Below are 26136 nucleotides of genomic sequence, written 5' to 3'. Positions count from 1 at the left end.
AAGAAGAAGAAAACGGAAATACGTAATTTTCGCGCGAAATGTTGTCTGCGCCGGTGAGTGTTGTGTGAGGACTGTTTCTGTAAATCCTTACTTTTTCGATGAGGATTTCAATTTAAAGCAGATAAACGGAAAAACAAAAGTTTATTTTTCCTTTATTGGTTATCGATTATCGGTATTATATCTGAGCTCGTGCAGCAGACGGGGAGGAAACAGGATGAAATATTTTACCAGACTGCGAGTCAGACGGGTGTACAAGTGGCTTGGAAACCCTCTAAGTTTTAACAGGAAGTTAAAAACCTATGAATATGGGTGAGTACTTTTTCATGGGTTTTGTCTTTTGGACAAGGAGAACTTTGAGTCAGTTTGTACAAATGCCACGCGGTAAAAATACCACACTTACTTGATAAACCTTACAAACGTTACCTAAGTAACGTTATCTAAGTATTATCAGCAAAATGTAGTTATAATATGAAATTTAAAGGAGTCATTTTGCAGTAAAATGTTCCCTGTCAAGGTGTTATTATAATATCTGATGTTTTTTGAATATTACTGCTGCATTAATGTGTATGTGTCAGGTTACTGCTGCAGATGTGTAAGGTTGTGCTCATTTGAACTCCTTTGTGTACAGTTGGGTAGTTTACAGAAATGCATCATATTCTTTAAGTTCAAAATATGTTTATAGCATGGCTGTCCTGATGGAGCCACATTTCTTCAAAAAGTCATGGTGTCAATGGTTTTTAAGAGTTGATTTAGCTTCAGAAGTAGGAGAATTTCTCAGCACCTAAAGGAACACATATCTGGAGATAGATGGTTTTCACAGAACAGGAAGGGGCTGAAAAACTGTCATCTAAAAAGCAAATAAGGCTGTCAGACAAATGTAGTAAAAGGAATAAGTGTTAATGAGATGTAGTGGAGTACAAGTATAAAGTAGCATTACATAAAAATACGGTGGAAAAATTGAGAGAAAAAAAAAAGATACTAGTAAAGTACAAATACCTTGAAATTGTACTTAAGCACAATACCTGAGTAAATGTACTATGTTTGATCACTGGCTCTTTCTAATATTTTCCAAATTTAAATTCTGCTGCTGAAATATTGATCTTTGTCTGTATTTTCTGACTTATTCCCTAAAAAACTGTGCGCTTTCAAACATCACTGCTGCCTTTTATTGAATTTAATTTGTCACTCTTCATTCTTTACTTGGACTCAGCAATGAAGTGATTAGAGTTTGGTGAGTGAAGGTCAAAGGTAACTGTGACCTCGGGGAAAAAACATGTTTTGGGCCATAACCCAAGAATTCATACGATAATTATGACAAAATTTCATACAAATGTCTGACAGGATAAAATGATGAAGTGTTGACATTTCATATGCGAAAGGTCAAAGGTCACCCTCACTTTGACATCATAATGTTCTGCAAAAACACTTAAGCACAATAACACAGGAACAGAAAGGGAAACATTTGGTCAGATACTTGGTGACACTAATCTTTGGTGTCCATCTTGAAACTGTGCTGATTGTAAAGATCTAATGTGCTGCCTGGTTCAAGATGTGTGTGAAGCATCAGTGTTTTCACAGACATGATGGATTTAAACTGAAACTGCAACTCGATTGCTTAGCAGAGGCAAACAACCATTAGGTGGTAATTCTATTTATTTATTTTTTAAATAACCCCAAAAGTAAGTAAACCAATTTATAATTCTGCACTGATGATTTTAGATTCCATATTTGTCCGATTTCAACAAATCAGTTTTTCACTTTGATGGAAAAAAAGAGAGTTATTTTTTAAAATGAGAATGTTGTGAAGCTGGGAGGAAGTCAAACACTGACTGTGAATAAGACATCAGATTTAAATGTTAATAATCTCTTCAGTCTTGCCTAATAATGTCAGAATTTGCATGTAGAAATGTTGTCAACCTGAGGACCGAAACGATTCAACAAAAACACAGGTTTTTAATATCTGATTTAGATTCCAAAAGTCATGTTGTTCATGTTTATTGTCTGTTTGTGTGTCAGCTCTTTGGCCATCAGTGTGGAGGGTCTCCCGAGGACCACTGTTATTAGCACGGGCCAGCACATCCTCATAGAGGGAGATGACGAAGACAACCCGTATGTGGCCAAAGTCATCAGGCTGTATGGTGATGGTGAGTCTCGATGACTTGATGCTACACTTCACTTTGTCGTCAAAGGCTTGTAGCTAAATGTCTCCTCTCTCTCATCATGTGTCAGAGAGTGGGCAGCAGAAGAAGGCGGTGGTTCAGTGGTTTGTCCGTGTGTCTGAAGTGCCTCTGAGCAAACTGAACCTGCTGGGCAGAGAGCCCCACCCACAGGAAATCTTCTACTACAAGGGGCGCAGCTGTGACGACGAAGTCAATGCTGAGTCCATCCTCAGACCTGTGAAGGTAAAGGACGCTCACTTTCAAGTGTGCAGTTTTATTAATGGTAACCAGAACTCGATTCACATGACTTGGCCCCAAGTCAGACTTGAGTCACAAATTTGATAACTTTGGACTCGACAAAATCAAAGACTTGCTTCTTGACTAGGATTTCAACATTAATGACTTGCTACTTCACATGGCCTTTAGCCTTTTGACTTGAAAATACTTGATACCGTCCTCCAAACCCAAAGATACAAGTGTGATATTAAAAAGTGCACCAAGAATCAATTCATGTCCCTTAATTTTCTGAATCAACTAATGTTAATACTATTTATTCCCAGCACGTCTACGCTGAACTCCCCAGATGCACTTTGTTTGAATCAATCTGACATCCAGTCAAGTAGCAGGAGAGAGCTATGAAGAACTAACTTTCTGTAACTGTGTAGCGGTTGGAAAAAATGATACCAAGGATATTTCTGTCTGCATACAAAAACTACAAGTTGTCAACAAAAACAAATTGCAGTATGCAAAATATAAGAGGCAAAAATTAGAGAGACACAACTTCCAATTTTGTTTGTAGTTGCACAAACAACAGTTGAGGCTAACGTTAACACTGTTAGTGAGCTAATGCTTTGCTAACGTTAGATTAACAGTTAAGTAACTTTTTAAACAAAGTTGATTTAACAACTTTAAAAGCATTGATGAGTTCTGTAAATTTTATATATACTGCTCAAAAAATTGGGACGTTAAGACAGAAATTGTAACACAGGCCCAAAAAGATTATTTGCAGTTTGAAGCTTTTTGAATTAGTTACAGGCAGAGGTGGAACCAAGTCATCGTTTCACAAGTCAAGTCTTTGCACTCAAGTCCCAACACTCACAAGTCCTGACTCCCAAGTCAGGACTGACAAGTCCTGAGTCAAGTGTTACGTCCTACACTTTGAATTTTGAGTCTTGAGTCGTGTTGCCTTGAATTAATAGGGCAGTAGGCCCTGTTTAGACGACAATGGTTTCTCTAAAAATGGTAAAGTCTTTCCTTTGCGTTTTAGAAAATTTCCGCGTTTATATGACGACGTTATTGAAACGATCTCCGTTCACGCGGAGCCGCAAAATCGAGTAAAGTAAAGCTGCAGTACTGGAGGCTACTGTTTCAGGGCCGCAGTTTTAGGACCATTTAATTTTCCGAGCGGAGGCTGCAACCTGAAGTTTATTTTTATTTTTTTGCTATACCCAAATACCTCTCCACCCCTCACACCTAAACACCCATTCTGGGATAACGTTACGCAGTGTCGGCCGGCTTTGCCTAACCTCCGTGGTCCTCTCCGCTCCTCTCACCCACACTTGAGCACCCGTTCTGGGATACACAGTGTCGCCCCGCCCGGCCTGACCTCCGTGGTCCTCTCCACCGAACAAGTCATTATGCGCTATTCACCAAATGTAATGCAATTTTAAAAGCAGATTAAAACTGTATCAAATTTACAAAATAATGAATGCTGATAAAATATGTAAGTTTTGGTTAAAACAAGTATAACTGAACTTAATCATAAAAAAACGTAAATATTCTAAAATAGTAAATAAAGCACTTTAATGTCATATATGACATCACTGACCTAAATATAGTTTTTAATTTTGGGGCTTTGGGGAAAGTTTCAAGTAGTGTCAAGTAGGGCTGCCACTAACGATTATTTTCATTGTCGACTAATCTGTCGATTATTTCTTCGATTACTCGACTAATTATTTTATTGAAAAATGTGTTAAAATGTCGGTCTGTCTCTCCCAAACCCCAAAATTATGTCATCTTGTTTTGTACTCATGCCAAAGGGTTTTAGTTCACCGTCATGGGAGAGTGTGTAAAGCTGCCAATATTTGAATGTAAGAAGCTGCAATAACAGTATTTTGGGGTACTTTTATAGTACTTTTCTATGAAAAATGACTCAAACGGATTAGTCGACGACTAAAATAGTCACTGATTATTTTAATAGTCTATTAGTCATCGATTAGTCGACTAATCGTTGCAGCCCTAGTGTCAAGTCAAAAAGCTCAAGTCTAAGTGAAGTCACATGTCCTTGATGTTAAAGTCCAAGTCGAGTTGCAAGTCTTTTTTGTTTTGTCAAGTCTGAAGTTATCAAATTAGTGACTTGAGTCCACACCTCTGGTAACAGGTTCCAATCTGGAGAGGTTCTGCATGCAAGTGTCTTGAGGAGGATTTGTTAGACAGTCAGGTCCATAATTATTTGGACAATGATACAGTTGTCGTCATTTTGGCTCTGTACACCACCACAATGGGTTTTAAATGAAACAATGAATACCTGCTTAAAGTGCAGACTCTCAGCTTTCATTTAAGGCTTTTTTCAAAAATGTAGTATGAACCGTGTAGGAATGACAACCATTTCTTCACACAGTCCCCCAACTCTAAGAGCTCATAAGTATTTGGACAAACTAACATAATCATCAAGTAAACAGTCAGTTTTAATACTTGGTTGCAAATCCTTTACAGTCAATGACTGCCTGAAGCGTTGGTCACATAGGCATTATCAGATGCTGGGTTTCTTCCCTGGTGATGCTCTGCCAGCCCTTTACTGCAGCCGTCTGCACTTCCTGCTTGTGTTTTGGGTGTTTTGCCTTCAGTTTTGGCTTCAGCAAGAGAAACGCATGCTCAGTTGGATTCAGGTCAGATGATATGACTTGGCCATTGCAGAACATTCCACTTCTTTGCCTTAAAAATGTCTTTGGTTGCTTTTGCAGTATGCTTCAGGTCAATGTCCATCTGCACTGTGAAGCATCGTCCAATGAGTTTTGAAGCATTTGGTTGACTCTGAGCAGATAATGGTGCCCCAAACACTTCAGCTTTCATCCTGCTGCTCTTGTAAGCAAGACAAGACTTCACTAGAATAAATACAGAGGGTTTATCACAAGATGCAAACCATTGGTTAGCCTTAAAAATGGAAGGCCAGATTAGAGTTTGTCAAAAACCATCTAAAAAGCCTGTACAGTTGTGGAACAGCATACTATGGACAGATAAAACAAAGATCAACTACCAGAATGATGGGAAGACAAGAGAAGGAAGAAGGGAAGGAACTGCTCATGATCCAAAGCACACCACCTCATCAGTGAAGCATGGTGGAGGTACTGTTATGTCATGGCCATGTATGGCTGCCAGTGGAGTTGGTTCTCTTGTATTTATTGATGATGTGACTGCTGACAAGAGCAGCAGGATGAAAGCTGAAGTGTTTGGGGCACCATTATCTGCTCAGATTCAACCAAATGCTTCAAAACTCATTGGACGATGCTTCACAGTGCAGATGGACATTGACCTGAAGCATACTGCAAAAGCAACCAAAGACATTTTAAGGCAAAGAAGTGGAATGTTCTGCAATGGCCAAGTCATATCATCTGACCTGAATCCAATTGAGCATGCGTTTCTCTTGCTGAAGCCAAAACTGAGGGCAAAACACCCAAAACACAAGCAGGAAGTGCAGACGGCTGCAGTAAAGGGCTGGCAGAGCATCACCAGGGAAGAAACCCAGCATCTGATGATGCCTATGTGACCAACGCTTCAGGCAGTCATTGACTGTAAAGGATTTGCAACCAAGTATTAAAACTGACTGTTTAATTGATGATTATGTTAGTTTGTCCAAATACTTATGAGCCCTTAAAGTTGGGGGACTGTGTGAAGAAATGGTTGTCATTCCTACACGGTTCATACTACATTTTTGAAAAAAGCCTTAAATGAAAGCTGAGAGTCTGCACTTTAAGCAGGTATTCATTGTTTCATTTAAAACCCATTGTGGTGGTGTACAGAGCCAAAATGACGACAACTGTATCATTGTCCAAATAATTATGGACCTGACTGTAGGTTTAGGAAATGATTCATAGCATTTTCAGTAACATGCAGGTGTTTCTGGGTCAAAAGAGAATAAAAAGATGATGTCTCTTCTTCTGCTGCATCAATTTTCACATTTTTAACTGTCCTTTGTCAGTTTTAAGGTGTTATAGTGCAATGCTAAATCAGTCGAGAAACATGTCTGTGTGTAAGTGTTGCTCTTTTCCTGGGGCCTGACGTTTTGCTTTCAGTGTTTTTGTTTTTCTATGTAATTGTTTTCCTAATTTTCTTCACCACTACTGATGCAGATATCTGAAAACAAAAACTGTCTGCATGGACAGATAATATAAGAGGTGAGTAGGAAAATTATTTAGGTGAACTGACCCTTGAAGTCTCTGTCCTGTCACTCAAAGGTGAAGCACCTGGACGGAGCAGCTCCATTCCCGGACTCTAACGATAGAGACACCCTGTACGTGAAACTGTCCTGGGACTCCAAGACCTTCAAAGCAGTGGAGTCCGAACTTGTCTCAGCTTCCTCCTCCCCTCCTTCTTCCTGTCCCAGATCCTCTCTCCCCCCCTCCCCTCCCAACTCCCCACTTGCAGCAGCTCCAGCGACTCGTGGCCCTGCTCGACGGGCCCTGCCGACCCCGGACCTCGCTGTCATGCGCCGGGCTGCGTCAGGGGAAGTGAGATACAGCAGGGCCACCATGAGTGCGGGGAAACCTGGTGCAGCAGAAGCAGAGTCGCTACACTCTGCCACCAAACTGTCGGCCTCCAAATGTCTGAGTGCCAAGAGGAGGAACGCCTCGGCCAGGACGCCTGGCGTCCGCAAGAAACTGGAACTAAACGGTGAGTGTTTTAAAAACAAACACCATTCACAGTGGACTCACACTGCCATACAGTACCCGTATTGGTCGGTGGCTTAGTGGATAGAGCAGGCACCCCGTGTACAAGGCTGTTGCTGCAGCGGCCTGGGTTTGACTCCAGCCTGTGGCCCTTTGCTGCATGTCATGTCCCCTCTCTCTCCCCCCTTCATAATCAGCTTTCCTATCAAAGGCAAAAAATTACCTTTTAAAAAAATACCTTTTATAAAAAAATAAATAAAAAAGGCCTGGGTGCAACAAATTTTCCTTTTCTTTTCTTTCCATCCCAGCCTACTTAAGCAAGTCTAAACAAACAAACAAACAAAAAAAAAAAAACTCAAAAATGACACAGCGTAGCTTACTGGTAGCCTGCAGCTGCACTTTGAGGTGGAAGAGGCACAGTCCTGATAGTCTTTAGCTTGCCAACACTGGCAATGAGCCAAAAAGTCAGTTGTTTGTAGTTTTACCCTCCAACAACCTCATCCTCCAAACCACCCGGCTAGCAGGCTGTCTATCCCCCGGGAGCTTACTGCAGGACACCGGCCAGAATAATAGTAACTGCGGTGTTTTCCCAGTCTTCTATTGTCAGATTTTGAGCCCGTGTGAATTGTAGCCTCAGTTTCCTGTTGTTAGCTGACAGGAGTGGCACCCAGTGTGGTCTTCTGCTGCTGTAGCCCATCTGCTTCAAGGTTCGACGTATTGTTGGTTCAGAGATGGTCTTCTGCATACCTGAGGCTGTAACAAGTGATTATTTGAGTTCCTGTTGCCTTTCTATCATCTTGAACCAGTCTGGCCATTCTCCTCTGACCTCTGGCATCAACGAGGCATTTTCACCCAGAGAACTGCTGCTCACTGGATATTTTCTCTTTTTCCGACCATCCTCTGTAAACCCTACAGATGGTTGTGTGTGAAAATCTCAATAGATCAGCAGTTTTTGAAATACTCAGACCAGCCCGTCATGTTCAGAGTCACTTAAATCACCTTTCTTCCCCATTCAGATGCTCGGTTTGAACTTCAACAGGTCGTCTTGACAATGTCGACATGCCTAAATGCATGCTGCCATGTGACTGGCTGATTAGCTATTTGCATTAATGGGCAGTTGAACAGGTGTACCCAATAAAGTTGCCGGTGAGTGTAGTCTTGTGTATATATAATTAAGCATAAATATTTTCTAATAACTCAATATTCCCAAGAATTAAAAGTTCATTGCTCTCTGAAAGGGTGTACTTCCATTATTATGCTATCAAAAGTATTTCTTGGACAATATGGCCTCTAAGAAAGGTATCATGACAGGCCTATGTGTCTGATATATATCAGTATTAATGTAAATACTAGTCCATACCCGGGGATGTGTTATGTATAGAGGAATAAGAAATCAAAGGGTTAGGGTTCGAGTCCTCGTCCGGACCAAAATATGGAGCGTGGACTGGTGGCTGGAGAGGTGCCAGTTCACCTCCTGGGCACTGGCGAGGTGCCCTTGAGCAAGGCACTGAACCCCCCAACTGTTCAGGGCGCCTGACCAAAGGGCAGCCCCCTCACTGTGACATCTCTCCACTTTGTGTATGTATAGGTCCTGTTTGTGCATGTGTGTGTCTTTCGGACCTGTGTTTAATTGACAAGCAAGAGTGAAAACATTGAATTTCCCCTCAGGGGGATTAATAAAGTAAATAAACTAAACTTAAAAACAGTATAATAGAGGAGATATAAAATCAGAGCACTGTAAATGCACTGTGTGATAAATATTAATGCAAGACAAACAATGCACACTGTATTTAGAAACATGCTTTATGGCAAAATACATGGAGTATAGTTTTGGCTGACAGCACGGAGGCACGCGCGTGCGCAGGGCCGTGCGCGGGCACACAGGTACACACGTACAGGTTTCGATCCGCAAGTGTTAGAGATAAAGGTTTCCCAGCCAAACTGTGGTCCCAGCGCGCATGCACAGCTCACGCTGCTAATGGTGCTCACAGCATGAATGGGTAGTGGACAAAAACGTGTATATAAACAGTAGAAATGTGGGAAAAATGCAAAAACGGCATCATGGCTGTCTGCACATGACCAAGAATGAAAGCCTGTGTGTAAGTTCAGAGAAGTAGGTCAAAGCAGTGAGGAGGAAAACGGATGATGACGGACAGAGGGACAGAGGTTTCTCCATTTAATAGTAGGATAAGTATGGGATCTGACTTGGTTTCAGAAGAAAGGCGATATTGAAGGACTCCGATCGTGGGGCCAAAACCTACAAAACATGGTTTGAAAAGGCACTTTTTGATATAAATTTAATCTGTTGACAGGAAGTAGAAAAAGCTACATTTTCTGACAGAATTTCTACATACTCGCTGCTGAAATTTTTCAATCAAGTATTGAGACACTAAAAAGTTGCAGCTGCAACATACATAATGAAAGAGGTTGCGGTAGCATTCAAAGATGAGGACCTGAGACCTCAAAGGGTTTGAAGCGTCAGTCAAAGCATTGGAGGTAAAAGAAATATACAGTGAGATAAAACACCGTGTGTGATTGGCCAATAATGATATTTGTTACTCTTTAAGGAAGATCATTTTTAAAAAGAATATTTTTGTGACACTGTTTCAGAGAGGTTATCATTAGACTTTGTGCTACTTTTTGACGCCAATAGAAAAATAATGTAACAGTTTTATAAAATCACCATTTTTTCCTTAATTTTCTTTTCTTTTAATTGACCTCAAGTGAAATAATCCATCCTCACTCAATAATTATTTGTTTTAAAAATGACTGTTTCACCTCTAATTATTTAGTTCACTCTGCTGGTTAATGATGTCCTGAGATCATGTTTTCTCTCCTCGTCCTCTCAGGTCCGGAGAAGTCGTCAATGATCCGTGAGGACATCCTGAGCAAGCTGCTAGACGAGGAGCTGGAGTCAGAGGTGACGTTGTCTCAAAGGCTGTCATCGTCATCCTCTCCTCCTCAGGTCCTGCCCCTCACCCACAGCCTCAGCCCCCTCAGGAAGGTCCACCAAGCCCCCGCCGCTCAGGGAGCTTTCCCCCTGAAGCCCTCCACTGTCGTCCTCAAAAAACATTGTCTCTCTGAAATGGACAGTCCTCCATCATCTGCAAGAGACGACGACTCCTCCAGGTCAGAGTCGACTCTCTCACAGTCACAATGTCCACATGATTTTACAGTTTGTAGGCAGGGATGCATGATATTGGGTTTTTTGCTGATATCTGATATGCAACAACTCATTTGACTGATAACTGATACCAATATTGATATATCCACTTCTTTCCCTGCCTAATTTTTGTGACCATCAAGTCTCTTCTGTAGTGGAATTAAACATTATTTTATGCATGGATACTCTAATCATGATGGCCCACTAGTAGATGGAGACATGAAATACAATACTTTTTAATTTAGGTAATATTCATTCATTGCACAAAATAATAAAAAGCATGTTGGCCGATTCTGATATTTCAATTAAAAGTCTACATTATTGTGCATCGCTATCTGTAGGTTTTAAGCAGTGATGCTCCGATCAGGGGGTTTGGTGTATTCTGGTATTGTGTTTTTGCTGCAGCTTGGCTATTTTGCCAAAAAATAGATTTTTTTTTAACATGCAGAACTAAAACATGATTGTTGAATGGATTATGATGAAATGTGGTTCACACATTAATGTTACCCCTCAGAATGAAGGGGGATCGTCTTACTTCTCATCTAGCACCATTAACATTTTAGAGGTGAACCACGCACAGGGTAGGGTATAAAGTCAGGAGCTGCTCCTTAGACAGTGATTTGGGAAAGATGTTCTAGATGACAATGAGTGCACCCAGGGGAATGCTCTGAGGCCTCGCGTCATGTATATAAAATCAAATAGGGTTGAGCAAATGCTGACTTAGTTGTTTAGTTTTTAGCCACCTAATGAAGGCCAACCAAAAAAATCAGTATCAGTTTAGATGTACACTATGTTTAGAAGATTTCCACTACTTTACCTTGCTGTCAGATAGCCTTTTATGACAGTGATTTGGAGCCACTAGACTCAACTGACAAGAACAGTAATTTGGTCACTTTCGGTATGGTACCTTTGGAACCCAAAGTAACCCTTCAGACATGGTACCTCGACCCTAGTCAGTTTAGTTTTTCCTCTGCAAACAGTACTCTTAAATGTGGGTGGGGTTGTTGTCACTCACTGCTCCTTCCAACTCTCGCTGTATTTCCTCATCACCGGTGACACAGAGGAAAGTCTCCACCTTGTTTATTGTGTGCAGAACAAGGTTGCATGCAGACATTTTCATAACAAAAAAGAACAGGCTGCAGAGAGAGTCTCTCTCCATGGGATGTTTAAAAACAGCAGGTGCATTTAGTCCTTCTCAGGCAAGCGCAGGGGTTTAGTGTAGCTGGAGCCCACAGGAACGACGCTCCGCAATGCTGTTTTTTTTTCCTCCAAGGATTAGAATATTTGCAGTTCACACATCCCAGTTGAAATTAATCTATATTTTTAAACGCTTGAAGATTCACTCATTACTATAAGTCTGTGTCATCCAAGAAAGAAACTAAAAACTAATGGAATGGTCAAAGTTGTCATATTAAAGTTGATGGATTCATGTCATCAATGCATTGAGTAATATTACAAGTTAAACGTCCCATTTTAAAGTCTCCGGCAGTCGACCCAGTGTGTTCTTTCTCAGTCTACAGCTGCTGTAAGAGGCAGCAGAACATCCTTTCATTTTATAGCTATAGTGTACTAATATATGTAAGACATGACACGGTATGAATAGTGGTTACATAAGCCTCAAAACCAGCCACATCTCAGCCCTGAGCAGAGTGACTGTCTGCTGTTGACCAATCAATGGACTGCAGTGGTTCTAGCTCCACCTTTTAGTACCAGATCTGTGTGCAAGGTATCCCAACAAAGAGGTGACCAAAAGTGAGGACAGTTACGAACTTTTCACAGTGGAAACGGAAAAAATGTGTACCCAACTGAACTGAACTGTAACAGAGCGCTTGGTGGACATGGAGCTTTAGTGTTTAAGGTAAACCTGAGAAAATATTCACATATAGCATGCACTTATGCTGATTTTTTTTTAGGTGTTTAAACTATATTTTACTGCAGCCCCTGTCGACAGCAGTACATTGTTTAGCTTCTGTGCCAGTAGACGCTACCAAAGCAACACGGTACATCAAATAAACACAGCAGAAAAGTCAGATAGGTCAGACCACTGTGTTTAACTATAGATCTTTAAATTTTACAGTTATGGTTGAAAATGACAACCAATATCAACAAGTTTGCAGATTTTACATATCTCCGCAATTGAAGTCAATTGCCAGTTGTCTACATGGAAGTGATTGTTGTTGTTTAGCACGATGTTAAGGTGATTCGGTCTATATGGGTACATTTTCTGTTTCAGGACTGAGAACACTACAATTGATTAAAGCTCATTTGGGTATGAAAAAGAAAACAAACATTCTGTGAGTCCACAAATTCAGGCTCCCGTTCATTGACTATGGAGCAGCTCCAGACTTTATACTCTATGATCACAAGTTTGAGACTTCTCTGGTTTCTGGCTTTGAGAGAGAGAAGCTCATATTCACAAATATTGAGTGAACTTTCTTAGATTATGGAAATATTTTTATATATTGGAATTCTTAATTTATGTGGTGTCCCCTTTTAATAAGTCCAGTACTTTGGTTTATGACCAAATACCTGAAGAACTAATGACATTCCCATCAGCCTCAGCTGGACTTAGGGTTTTCTGCTCATTAGAAAATGTTAGTATGCTAACATGTTAAACTGACATGGTAAACATTATAAAATGTAGTAAGAATAAATGAAACACCTGCAGCATCTGTCAGGCTGTCATTGTTTTACTTATTAGAAAAAAAACATGTTATCCAAAACAGCTACAGACTGTCTGTACCAGACGCTTCAACTCAGTAAGCATCCACTTTAATAATAAGTTAATTATCACTGATTCTTCAGCTTGATATCTGCTGACAGCTGTTAGCTAGTGTTAGTTACCCAGCAGCTGGAGACAGCTAACATTGCAGCTGTCACCTGCGCTATGTTTTGACTGAAAATAACCTCTTTTTTTGCCCATTGTAGCACCTCAATGTGCATAATGCAGTTATACACATTGTACAAAACAAAAATTAGGTGTAATCAAAATTAATGCAGTAAATAGCCAGTATGGATGAAAAAAATTGATATTGATGAATTAAAAATTAACATACAGAAATAAATAAATTAAAGAAAGAATGAATGAACAAATAAATTAATTAATAAATAAATAAAGGCTAACACCTGGTGGAGATAACAATTCCAGTAATAGATATATATAAATAAATGCCTAAATAAATACAGAAATAAATAATTAAATACATACATATATAAATAGATCTCGTATCGCAATAACATACAGACACAAAAATCAGTAAATACATAGAACAAATACACAGATAACAGCTAAAGAGGTGAACAGAAATACATTTTGTTATTTATGTCCTATTGAATTATCACCTTTTATTTATATATCGTAAATTTATATTAATTTATTATTTTTTTGTAGTTGATGTATTTATGCTTTTATGTATTGATACTATAACAATACTACATGTATTGTCATTTTTTGTCCTCCATAGACCAGTTAGAACATATAAACATCCTGTCCTGTTTGTAGGAATCTGGATGTCCTTAGGAGTACTCAGAAACCAGGATGCTGTAACATTTGAACCCTGACCCAGGTTTCTGTATCACTGTCAGCCATGTTGACTGATGTGTCATCAGCTGGAGTCATGTAGTAGTTAGTCAGTAAGATAAAAATCTATGTGAACAGAAACAGTATGATAAATGTCTACATACTGAAATGAAAGGTAGTAGAAGTTGTTTGATGCCACAATCTTCCTCAGCAGCTGAAAGCTCGGGCAAAAGCGAGCAAAAGGACCTTGACTTAAGATGATTTAAACTGGTTTAAAATGAGATAGCCTGAGGGAAAGTCCAGGCTCACTGATGCCTCTTCTGTTGGTTAAAGTCTCCAGCAGGGTGATGATGTGATGGATGCAGGGTTACCGACTGACTCGGTTAAGACACCCAGAAGAAGAACTGCTACGCCAAGGAGACAGTATGCCATCAGAGGGCAGAAGTGAGTCAGACACAGCAGGTGTGGGGTTGTAATAACTGTAATACAATGTCTATGAGCACAACAAAGAGGTGTGTCAGAGGAACAAAACTGTAGTTAACACCTCTGTGTTTGTGGTGACTTTTACTTTTTTCAGCTTTTATATTCTTTTGAGGCGTAAGTGTGCACAGGCGGGTGAACTTGTAGCTAGTGTCTGCACAGTGTTTGAGTTTCTTATTCTTTTACTAAACACAGTGATGTAATCCCAAAAATTAAATGTGTCCTCTAACAGAGCCACCACTCCGTCTCGAAAAAAAGAACAGAAATCCTTGATGGAACCAGCCCTTGGAGTGCTGTAAGTACATTCATACATACATACTGTGGCTCAGAGGTAGAGCAAGTAGTCCACTAATTGGAAGATTGGTGGTTTGATTACCTGCTCCTCCAGCCTGCGTGTCAAAGTATCCTAGGGCAAGATACTGAAACCCAAATTGCTCCCCAATGGCTTTTCTATCAGTGTGTGAGAGTGTGTGAATGGTTACTGAGTAGCAGGTGGCATGTATGTTTCGGCCACTTGTGTGTAAATGTGTGTATGAATGGGTGAACGTGACATGTAGTGTAAAAGTGCTTTGAGTGGTAAGAAAACTAGAAAGGTGCTCTAGCAACATTACCTAGAGAGCAAGCAAACATCTTAGACGCACCCCTCACCCCTGATGAAGTCAGTTAGCCCTGATATGCCAAACAATAAATCACCTGGACCAGACAGATTCTTCTGCTGAATTGTAGAAACACTTCTGGAACATTCTTTCATCACTATTTTACAGAGTAACTGCAGAAGTTGAAGCTCCTCCATCATACCCACACACATGAATATTGCTGCGATTACACTTTTTTTTTTTCTAAAACCTACCATCCTCTCTCACTTATCAACACAGACTTACAAAATTATCACCAAAACATCAGCAACCTGAGTAAAGACACTTACCCTCATTCTAATTCAAGCTGATCAGACAGGCTTCATCAACAACAGACAGGCTTCAGATAACAACTGCAGGCTGTTCAACCTAATCAGTATATCACAACAAAAACAAAACAAACCTAATTGTATCATCACATGCAAAAAAAGCATTTGATAAGGTTAACTGGACTTTTTATTCACCTCCCTGTGCAAGTTTGGTTTTCAAGGGTTGTTCATCCATTGGATCGGAATAGTCTACATCTCACTCAAAATAATATCTTAATATTTTCCTTTTTCCAACGGACTCTGAAAAATTGGTCTATACCATAAAAATGTGACGGATTTGATACTTTTGATGTGTGATGTTGACAGGGCTGAAGTGGATAATGAAAGCTCTCCGATGCTGCCGGTCACCACCACACCGAGGAGCTCCAAGAGGAAGTCAGCTCAGCAGGTGTCGTCTCGCATCAGAAAGCAGCTGTGAGTGCAGAGAGAGGGTCAACAGGTTGATTTTCCAGTCCACTGACTGTTGAGCTCATTGTTTCAGCACTTAACAAACTAACTTCACTGACTGTTGGATCAGGAATCTTCTGGACAACCAGCTGGACCTGAACTCAGATGGAGAGGATGAGGACGAGTTTGTTCCATCCAAGAAGGAGCTGCAGAGCAGCAGTGAGGATGATGGTGACGATGAGGAAGAGGAGGCAGGGCTGGATAGTGATGAGGAGGTGGTGTCTAAAAAAGGCAGACATGCTGCTGCAGGGTCTCGCACTCCTCGTTCAAAGCAGAAAACTCGCTCCTCAACCAGAACACCTCGAAAGACTCCAAACAGAAAGGTAAAAGTCCTGGAAACATCCAGATCAGAGGGAATGTCTTCATCATTTTTTTTTACTCACTTTGTCTCCCTTAACCGTTTCCTGTTTCGACAGGTCACACCCAGCACGCCACGGACTCCTCATCGCGCCACTCCCAGCATCCCTAGCAGGTCGCTGCCAGCCCGAAAGCCGGCTAATGTTCTGGAGGAGGCCAGAACCAGGTGAGACACAACAATCAATGACCTCTGACCCTCATATCTATTTATATATAAACACATCAGGGCTGCAGAATTAATCACAAAAAATAATTGGCATTGCTTGAGAAGTTACTGGAACACTGTTCACTGTCACAGAGGACTGACTTCTCTTTTCTTCTTTATTCAGAATCTACTAGTTTTCAAGGATTTTGATAACAAAGTGTTATTCAGTCAGTGAAGCAGATGGTCTACAAAGTTAATTGAACATTTGTTAAAGTCTATTACTGTGTGCATTTGTCTCATCAGGCTGCATGTGTCCTCGGTGCCCGAGTCTCTGCCCTGCAGGGAGCAGGAGTTTCAGGACATCTACAAGTTTCCAAAGTCTTTGACTTGTGACCTGAATAGTCCCCCCTCACCTCGATCAGGTCAAACATCACAGCGTGTTGATTACAGACTAAAATCTGTCCCTTATATCAAGAACTGTTACAGGTACAAGAGGCCTACATCAAATGTCTGCTCAGTTTCTTGTTTCTATAATCTGATCAGATGTTTCCTGATCTAAACAGGAAGCTTCTCAAACTCTGATCGCACGTAAATTAAAAAAAGTAACAAAAACATCTTACATTCCTCAAACAAAGCTATTACCAATAAAAGTATTTATTTCAGTCCAGTCAGTGCAATCATAATGTACGTACAATAACAAGTAGCACCTCAAGGTGCAGGTTGCTTGTGACGCTTAGCTGTGAGCAGTTCGTTCTCTTCTCAAATTGTTTTATAAGAAAACACACAGAATTGTACCCATTATCAATGATTATTGACTACAATAATTAGTTTTCTGTCCATCAATAAATTGATTAATTGCTGACCTTTAGGTATAGATTATAAAGATTATAATCCCAGTAATGTTACAGGTGTAATATCATTGACCTCTCCAGTTTCAAAACAAATGCATCCATTGATTTCATGACATAGGCTAAGGCTGTGTGTCTCCTGGTGGCTCTGCTCACCTGTTGTGTTGTTGTTGTTGTTTGGGCCTTAGGTGCATGTACATCTCAGGTGTGCCAGGTACAGGTAAAACGGCCACGGTCCACGAGGTGATGCGCTGTCTGCAGCACGCGGCTGAGGTGGACGAGATTCCTCCTTTCCACTTCATTGAGATCAATGGAATGAAGATGACAGATCCTCATCAGGCCTACGTCCAGATCCTACAGGTGAGAGCAGTGAACTTCACACAAAAGACAAAATGATGATAAAAAGTGTGCTGCAGTCCACTCAGTGCCGCTCTTCTGACATCTATCAGTAGTTATTTTAACTATTAAAAATAAATGAAAATTAGATCTAAAAAGTAATAGAAGTGTTTCTTGATTTAAAAAAAAAAAAAAAAGAAAAGAAAAGAAAGAAAATTTCAAGGAAAACATTTGCCAGCTGAACCACACATTGTCATGTGTGTTGTTGGTTTTTTTTTCCAGTTTGGTTTGTATCAGCTGCTGATTTTTTTTATTTTCCCACCCTTTTGTCTTTATTTACTGAGCTGAGCTCGTGACAAGAGACGCCTGTTTTCTTTAAACTACAGTCAGTGTTGCCAACTTATATTTAGCCACTTTTCAGACCCCTCTAGCAACTCTTTTTCAAAAAAGCGACTAGCGACAAATCTAGCCACTTTTTCTGAGGTTATTGGAGACTTTCGGAGACTCTGATGTGAAAGCACGTATCATTCTTATTCTTCTCAACGAGCAGCGGGTGCTGCCACGGGCCCCTCCCTCTCCCCAAAGCACTCACAGGTGGGCCAGTCCTTCCTCCCAGCTGCAGCCAGAGCAGGAGATACTAACCCCTCCGCGTCCAGACTGCAAGTGAATCGCGCATGTGCGGAACCGCCGCTGGCTGATCCCGACCTGGCTTACAGTCAGGGCGGGATGTAAATGTATCACTGAAAGAAGGTTCATTTGTAGTTCTAAACATATTCAGGGTGTTTTTTACTCAGTTTTTGTCTCTCAGGTAACTGCAGGGAATATTTTTGTCTAGTTAAGCACATCTGACCATAGTTTAATTATGGTACTCGTCAGTTCACTGCACTGCATGTCACCTGGGTCTAGTAGGCGCTAGCTAGCATTAGCGACTCTGCTCATTTGGCCATTACTGCTGCTAACACCATCACTACCTAACTGCAACTAGAGCAGCTACGTGACCTGCCCTCTAGCTACATAATTCACCCACCACACCAATGCGTCAGTCCGCTATCAGCCCCTCTCACTCCTTGGCCCAGAAGCAAAAGATCCGGCGAAATAGCTAAATTAGCGATTAGCTAGCTATGAATTATAACATTAAAAGAGAGACAGATAAGGTTAGGATAAGGGCAATGGGAAAGCTACATCTTGTTACGTATGCTAATGCTAAATTAGCGATTAGCTGACGTTAGCTATGAAGTATTACATTGAATGAGAGGTGGTTAAGATTAGGATAAGTTTAATGGGAGAGCTACATCTCGTTACTTATGCTAATGCTAAATTAGCGAAGTATAGCTGTTATGAATTATAAAGTGGATCATTGCTACATTTGGTCTCATTTATTCACAACAGTGTAGCATTGTAGCACAGTTTAGATACCCCTCGCATTGGTGGGTTTGTTTTGCACTTGTGGTGAGCGCAGTTTGTAGGGGCGTGTAGTGTACGCCATAAACGGAATGTGTCTGGGGTCCATGTCATTGGTTCGACAGCCCATTGGTTCGACATCCCATTAGTCCATCTGTCTGCGGTGCTGAACGGCTTGCGGTGGACATATGGTGCGCCGCAACCGGCTTGAGGCGGAGCAGGCTCACGGCTTATGAGTTTGTCACTTTCTTTTTCATTTTAACCCACACCATGATCTTTTCCTGACCCTAACCAAGTGGTTTTTGTGCCTAAACCTAACCAGACCTTAACCACAGGGCATCATGATGATTTCGGAACGGACTTCGGAACAATGAGTTTAATATGGTCGGAACAATGGGATGTCGAACCAATGGGCAGTTCCCTGTGTCTGCAGCCATACATGTCTACATAAAACTCCCTTTAGCATTGTTGACTTTTTTTTTATCACTGTTAGCTCTGTTACTAACGATAGCAGTGTCAGCACAGCTAGAGGTGCTAACATTGTAAACAGTGCTAAAAGGGGTTTGCCGCTTAATCACTGCGGCAACCTGGGGGGAGACTGGAGGGTGGGTACAGTATTTCCATAGCAATGCATTCTGCCACAGGGACGGCGTTACTAGCTGTAATCTGCGAATGAGCGATGCTGTTAGCTAGCTAACGAGCTCCCTTCCAACCCGGCGGATGCACAGTGCAGAGCAGCCAAAAAAAACAATGAAGACTGGGGGTTGGGCAATGGGCACCATGTTTCCACATGTTAATGCAGCTAGCCTGTTGTCTGTTAGCAAAGCCAACAGAAAATAAAGTAAAAGCAAGCAAGACATTTATGTCAGAAAACGTTAATATTTCATCACCTGGATAGTGCTTTGAAATGCAGTGCTTAAGCTCTCAGAGTCAAACGAGCGCTGGACTTAAAGGAAGGGCCTCTTGTATTTCACATCTTTTTTTTTTTTTTCTCTTAAAAATTAACCAGTTAGTAACCAGTTATTGGGCGTCAGCCTTTTGAAAGCAATATTAAACGAAACTGACACCCCTAATAGGGACAACAACATGAAAATTGAAAATTTTTCCGTTTTCAAACAAAAACGTTGAGTCTTAAACAAGCTGTGTTCCTTTTCTGTAGGTTAAGGGATTAGTGATGGCAGACCATTTGAATACGTTGTACATGTCAAACCATGTTTCCAAAGGGTATTAAAATGGAGCACTTCACCAGTTTCACACATGAAGTTCAAGGTTGACATGAGTTGTAACAGAAATCCTGTGCTATAAACTTGGGTGTGTTGGTTTGAAAGGGGTGGCCAAATAGGAGGCAGGAAGTATAAAGATCCTAAAAAGACAGCTGCATTATGAGAAATGTAGGATTCTGGGTTTGAAGTTTGACCCATACTTGGGACTACAAGTCAAGATATCTTAAAAACCTCTCTCTTGACCAACTTTAAATAATGCTAGCAGTTTCCAGCTGCTTCCAGGGGTTGTGATAAGCTAGGCTAAACACGTCCCAGAGATGATAGTGACATCCATCTTCTTATCTAACTCTGGAGAAGAAATGACAGGACTGAATCATGTCCCAGTTGAATTAAGACATTGTGGTGTGTTTACTGACTTAAGTGATGGTTTCGTCTCTGCAGAAGTTGACGGGTCAGAAGGCCACGGCCGACCACGCAGCAGCGCTACTGGAGAAAAGATTTAGCAACCCTGCGCCCAGGAAGGAGACCACTGTGCTGCTGGTGGATGAAGTAAGAATTCTTTCTTATTGCTGAGCTTTTATTTTATGGGCATTTCCCCCAAAACATTGCACTATTGTCTCATGTACAGGACGTAAATTAAATAATGTGTAAAAAGTTTGAATAAAAGATTAATAATGCAAACCAGCGGACGTATCCACAAAGCTTCATCGTACAAAGAATTGCTCCTAGTAATAGAATGCTAAGAAACTTTTTGGAATTATGACCTTTTTTTTTCCCAGTTTAAACCAAATGTTTATAACAAGACGACGTGAAACAGGCAACTACTTGCAATGCATTGTTCTGCAACTTTCTAAAAACCTGCTGGTTCACACCAATGCAACCAGATGAGACGGTCTATCATCTCTATGCAACAACTCTCTGAACTTCCTTTCTAATTTCCAGCTTTTCAGACTTATTTTGTGGCTGAAAAGAATTTGTAGCTCCTTAAAATATGAATGAGGATAGTGACAGTGATATGGGCTCAGCAGGGCATTCTGTGTGTGCTAACAACGGTTTGGAAATGCTGGTTAATGGTGCCAGGCTTTATGTGGACAAATTTGTTCATGTTATGAAGATAAAAACACCAAATTGTTGAGCACTAATGGTCAACAGGATTTCCAAAGCTTTAACCCTTTTTGTTTTGGACTGTAGTTGGACCTGTTATGGACCAGGAAGCAGAACGTCATGTACAACCTATTCGACTGGCCGACAAGGCGTCACGCCCGCCTGGTGGTGCTGACCATCGCCAACACCATGGACCTGCCAGAGAGGATCATGATCAACAGAGTGGCCAGCAGACTGGTGAGGGATCTAGCCCTGTAGCCCTGCATTGATGTGTCCTTTAATATCAACACTGTGATCAGGCTGCTCTGTCTTGTTTTGTTTGACCAACAGTCCAAAACCTAAAGAAAGACAGCAAATCCTCACATTTAATGAGCTGAAACTGAGGAGCTTTGGCATTCCGAACCACACAGAAAATAGGGTGTGAAATAACTAAAAAGTTAGATTGGATCTACAAGCAGCTCCTTAAACATATCAGTGTTCATGGTGGAAAATGAAGATGGAATTCAGATGATTATCTGCACAAAACCAAAAAACCTTGACAGGTAACATGACGCCTCTGTCTCAATGTTTCCAGGGTTTGACCAGGATGTCGTTCCAGCCGTACACCTTCAAGCAGCTGCAGCAGATCATCACATCCAGGCTGAACAAAGTGAAGGCCTTTGAGGAGGACGCTCTTCAGCTGGTGTCCAGGAAGGTAAACATTTGGGACGTCTCTCACACCTTCTCACCTGACCTGAGCTCAGTCACAGGTCCACCAACCAGCGGTAGAATGCAACTGTACATTTACTAAGTACTGTACGTAAGTACAAATTTGAGGTATTTATTTTTTCCTCATGTGTTACTTTCTAATGCCACCCCACTCCTTCTCAAAAGGAAACATTTAACACCAGGACATGTACATTTATCTGACAGCTGCAGTAACTTTACAAACTACAACATTTCTTTTTTTGACAAAACATGAGGTAACATAGTATCACAATATTTTGCATGGCACTATAGTATCAATACATCAATGTCAAAAATAGATTTTTTTAGTATAAAAGTCATTATTATTGCAAATACTAAGTAAACTTTTGGTAGCTTACTTAATAAAATGCATTGCATTTTTAATCTGCTAGAAACATTTTGCTGCAAAAATAATTTAAGTGAGATGAACAGACTTTAAACACTTTGCAGTTGAAAAGGTAATAAATTGTAATGTATGTTATTGCATTACTCATAATATTCCAAAATGTTACAAATGGTAATATTTTATAGTGACGTAGATAATGTTGTATCATGGGGCCTGTGGTGATTCTGACCCCTACAAAACATGACACACTGAATACTTTATAAAATACGATGATTTCTTAGAAATGAAACTGCCTCAGTTTGTACAACTGAAAGGATTAGTTGATTGACAAGAAGTTAATTAAAAACTATTTTGTTTGTTGAAGACTTTATTTCATGTAAAACATTACATGGTTCCAGCTTCACAAATATGAAGATTTGCTGCTTTTCGTTATAATAAATATAATGATTCTGAAGTTTTCTCGACTGCTTTTCCCAAGTTAATATTTCTAATTCAAAGCCTCTAAAATCCTTTAAAGTTTCAGTGTGTAGGATTTAGGAGGATTTTGTGGCATCTAGTGGTGACGACTGCAGTTTGCAACCAGCTGAAACTTCTCCTGGTTAGAATCCCGTTCGTTTTCTTTGCTCAGGAGGTTTTTACCAGGAGCTGAATTATTCAGAGGTTTTTTCCTCTCCAAAACAAACAGACCAGGGACCTCATTTATAAAGCTTGCTTACGCACAAAACGGGGCTTGAAAGTGGCGTATGCCACTTCCCACGCAAAGGTTGTGATTTATAAAAAATAAACTTGGCGGGAGAATGTGCGCACCTGTAAGTAAACTCTGAGTCATGCGTGCGCACATTTTGGAGACACTGGGAAGTGGCGACGCAGACGGCGAGGTGGAGAAGTGGAGTCAGATTTTTATTGATGTCTCACACAAATTTAATGTCACGCTATATCCACCTTAGATCCACGTTATCATTGAAATTAAATCCAGCAGCCTTATTTTGCGCTTGGAGTGAGTGATAATTGTTTCATAAAAACGTTGTAAAATCCAACTCAAATCCTGAATTGAAATTCTTTCTAAATACGTATTTAATCCGCACTGCCTCTAACGTCTCATTGTCCACTCTATGAGTGCAGGAGGGGGAGAGGACGGCGCGACTGCATGGAATATATTTATTTATTTAGCTAAATATTTCCAGTGCATTTATCATGTCTTGAAATACAGCCATTAAGCACAACCGTTAAACTCATTTCATCAGCCCTACTTAGACATGTGCTGTTCATGACAAAACCAGCATGAAGAAACGTGTTCGCCTATTACACTTTCATCTTTGAATTGTAATTCAAATTACACGTTGTATTTTGGGACAGGGATACTACTGGTTCTTGCTGTAATTCAGTCCAGGAGTTTGATCAGACTAATTGCCATAAACATATAAATACTGCGGTGACCCTCGTGCGTAATTGCGCAAGATGGCACTGGCACATACTCCTTTTTGCCTCCACCTTTAATAAATGTGATTCTTTATGTCGCACATCAATGTCAAACATCCTCAAATTTAAAAGCAACACATTAACTACATGTTGGTAAAGGAGTAGAAATATTTGGTCTACCTTTAGATCAGACCACTTTTTTTTTCTGTCACTGTCCATGCAGTCCCACAGACACAGCTGACAGCATCACACATCAGCGCTGATGTGTTGCCACTTTTATCGCTTTCTTTTATTAGTGATCCCGCTGCTGTGGCCACCAAATAAAGTCTTTCTTCAGTCCTCCACCTCCCGTTAAAGGGTCTCTAGCTCAGTGTCGGAGAAATTCCGTTTTTTGGTTCGTTTCTCACACCTGTTGCCGTGACTCACAACGAGAGAACACTCCCATGCCGGCTTATTTATATGCAGATCGCATTCATGAGGTGATTTGCATGACCATTTATGGTTGAACTAGGGCGTGTAGAGGGCGGAATATGAGGAGGATCTGGGTGCGCACAACTCCAGGAGGTCTGTGATTTATAAAGAAAACATTGCGTGCAAGTGTGCGTGCACACGGTTTTATAAATCAGATTATTTTTTGGCGCACGCCATTTTCAGCTTTTGGGCGCACGTCAACTCTTAGTATGAATCCTAAGCACTCCTTTATAAATGAAGCCCCAGGTGATAAACACAGAAAAAATAGTTAAAAAAAAAAAAAAGGTGGAAAAAAAAAAGTGTTTTGGCAACGCGGAGGGGCTGCTAAGTACAGTGGCCAATGCAAAAATAGGCGAAAACACAAATGGTCCTATCTAGAACCAGTGTTTGGTTTGTCCATTTTGGGCAACTTTACTGGACCCACTCCCTATGTAGATCAGATCATAGACTGATTAAGACATCTAGACATTTTACTACTTTTATTACTTTTAAAACTCTTACATTTTCTACATTTATATTTTTTAAATTAATTTTCCTGATTTTAGTTAAATACTTTTACTTAAAGGTAGGGTCTGGAGGATTTTCCAGTTGCTGTTTGTAAACACACATTCAAATTTGGCCCCTCCTATCAGGCTCAACTCTCCTGGGTGTACGGAGCCCGGAGGTACGGAAGAAGGCTTCACAGAAGAGGTTCAGGCAAGGCTCGCGCTGGTACACGCTCGGGCACCTGCGCTCTCTCACTGGCTGGGGAAATCTCCGTCCAGAAGCGGTCCAAGCTCACAAAAACATCAAAATACAGTTAAAGGGCAGGAGCTCTGCAAACCGAGTCACCACCACACATGAGTAGAAGCCCATAGGTGATGATTAAGCAGGATGTCATTTGTATATGTCTGTGTTTTGTTTTGTTTGAAAATCCTCCAGATCCTACGTTTAAGTAACACTTTCAATGCAAGACTTGCAACAGTGTTAGAACTTGTACTGAAGTGAAGGATCTGAATAGTTCCTCACAAGGTCTTCCTCCCCTCTCACAGGTAGCCGCTCTGTCAGGCGACGCTCGCCGATGTTTGGACATCTGTCGCAGGGCTACAGAGATCTGTGAGCACTCTGCTGCTGACCCTTCTACCACAGGATTGGTGGGAATGAGTCACGTGATGGAGGCGCTGAATGAAATGTTTTCCTCCGCCTACATCACTGCCATCAAGTGAGACTTTCTCTTTTATCACATTAATGATGGCATTGAAAAGGAGTGACAAGATAAAGTAACTGGCATGTGTCTTCAGGTGTGCATCACTGCAGGAGCAGCTCTTCCTCAGGGCGATCATTGCTGAGTTTCGCCGACTTGGATTGGAGGAGGCCACCTTCCAACAGGTAAATAAAAACAGTCCCCTCTTCTGTTGCTGAGATATGATGCTAAGTAATGGCCAGAAAAGTGTTTTTGCAGATCATCATGATGTCACGGTGAGGTTGATCTGTCAAAATAAATTTCAAGTCACACCCATTTCAGTCTGGATCGATGTGGTCCAGATCCTGAAGCACAGAACCTCAATAAAAGTCCTCACCTCTGTTTTTCTGTGACCCAGGTGTTTGTGCAGCACCAGGCTCTGTGTCGGGTGGAGGGTCTGCAGCCAATCAGCGTGTCGGAGGGTCTGGCGGTGTGTCAGCGTCTGGGAGCCTGCAGGTTACTGCTGCTGGAGTCCAGCCGTTTGGGAGTCCTGCAGAGAGTCCGCCTCAACGTGAGCCAGGACGACGTGCTCTACGCCTTGAAAGCTGACTGAAGGAGAATCCTCTTCAGACTCATTTATCTGAACTACATGAGACGTTAACCTGTCTGAGTTACACAACCTGAAATGAAACAGATTTCAGTTTTTAAACCTTAATATTAAGTCGAGGCACAGATTTGGAGTCAGTTTTTTGCATTTGATGGTATGTTTTCTCCATAAATCAGTTAGTCTTTAATTATTTTAAGTTTTGATGTTCCCAGTTTAAAATGAGAGATTTGTCTTTCTGGAATGGTTTTTAACATTGTATAGTGCATCTATTTGTTTTATGTTTAATACCTGAATATGCAATAAAACTCCACCTTTAATATGGATCACTCTTTAATTGTTTTTCTTGAGTTGATGGTATGAATACAAATACTG

General features: G+C 40.9%; 1 protein-coding gene across 1 annotated transcript; it reads left to right on the top strand.

Moving 5' to 3' along the window:
- Positions 1-27: 27 nt before the first annotated feature.
- orc1 (origin recognition complex, subunit 1) lies at positions 28-26121 on the top strand. The gene is made up of 18 exons (XM_049589107.1): positions 28-309; positions 2017-2144; positions 2230-2402; positions 6614-7049; positions 9895-10174; positions 14062-14172; positions 14441-14503; positions 15479-15586; positions 15690-15942; positions 16036-16142; positions 16425-16556; positions 17158-17329; positions 20371-20478; positions 21121-21270; positions 21608-21727; positions 25027-25196; positions 25276-25363; positions 25576-26121. Exons 1-18 carry the CDS (start codon positions 215-217, stop codon positions 25768-25770), a joined length of 2889 nt encoding a protein of 962 aa, XP_049445064.1. The 5' UTR covers positions 28-214; the 3' UTR covers positions 25771-26121.
- The last annotated feature ends 15 nt before the right edge of the window (positions 26122-26136 follow it).

The sequence above is a fragment of the Epinephelus fuscoguttatus genome, linkage group LG10 (genome assembly GCF_011397635.1).
Source record: "Epinephelus fuscoguttatus linkage group LG10, E.fuscoguttatus.final_Chr_v1".
Taxonomy (NCBI): domain Eukaryota; kingdom Metazoa; phylum Chordata; class Actinopteri; order Perciformes; family Serranidae; genus Epinephelus; species Epinephelus fuscoguttatus.
Note: the sequence above shows the minus strand (reverse complement) of the source record. Positions and strands in the feature narration are given on the sequence as shown.

Coding starts and splice junctions, on each gene's coding strand:
- orc1 (XM_049589107.1), top strand. CDS start 215: ATGAAATATTTTACCAGACTGCGAGTCAGACGGGTGTACAAGTGGCTT. Junction 310..2,016: donor TTAAAAACCTATGAATATGG/GTGAGTACTTTT, acceptor TTTGTGTGTCAG/CTCTTTGGCCATCAGTGTGG. Junction 15,587..15,689: donor TCTCGCATCAGAAAGCAGCT/GTGAGTGCAGAG, acceptor CTGTTGGATCAG/GAATCTTCTGGACAACCAGC.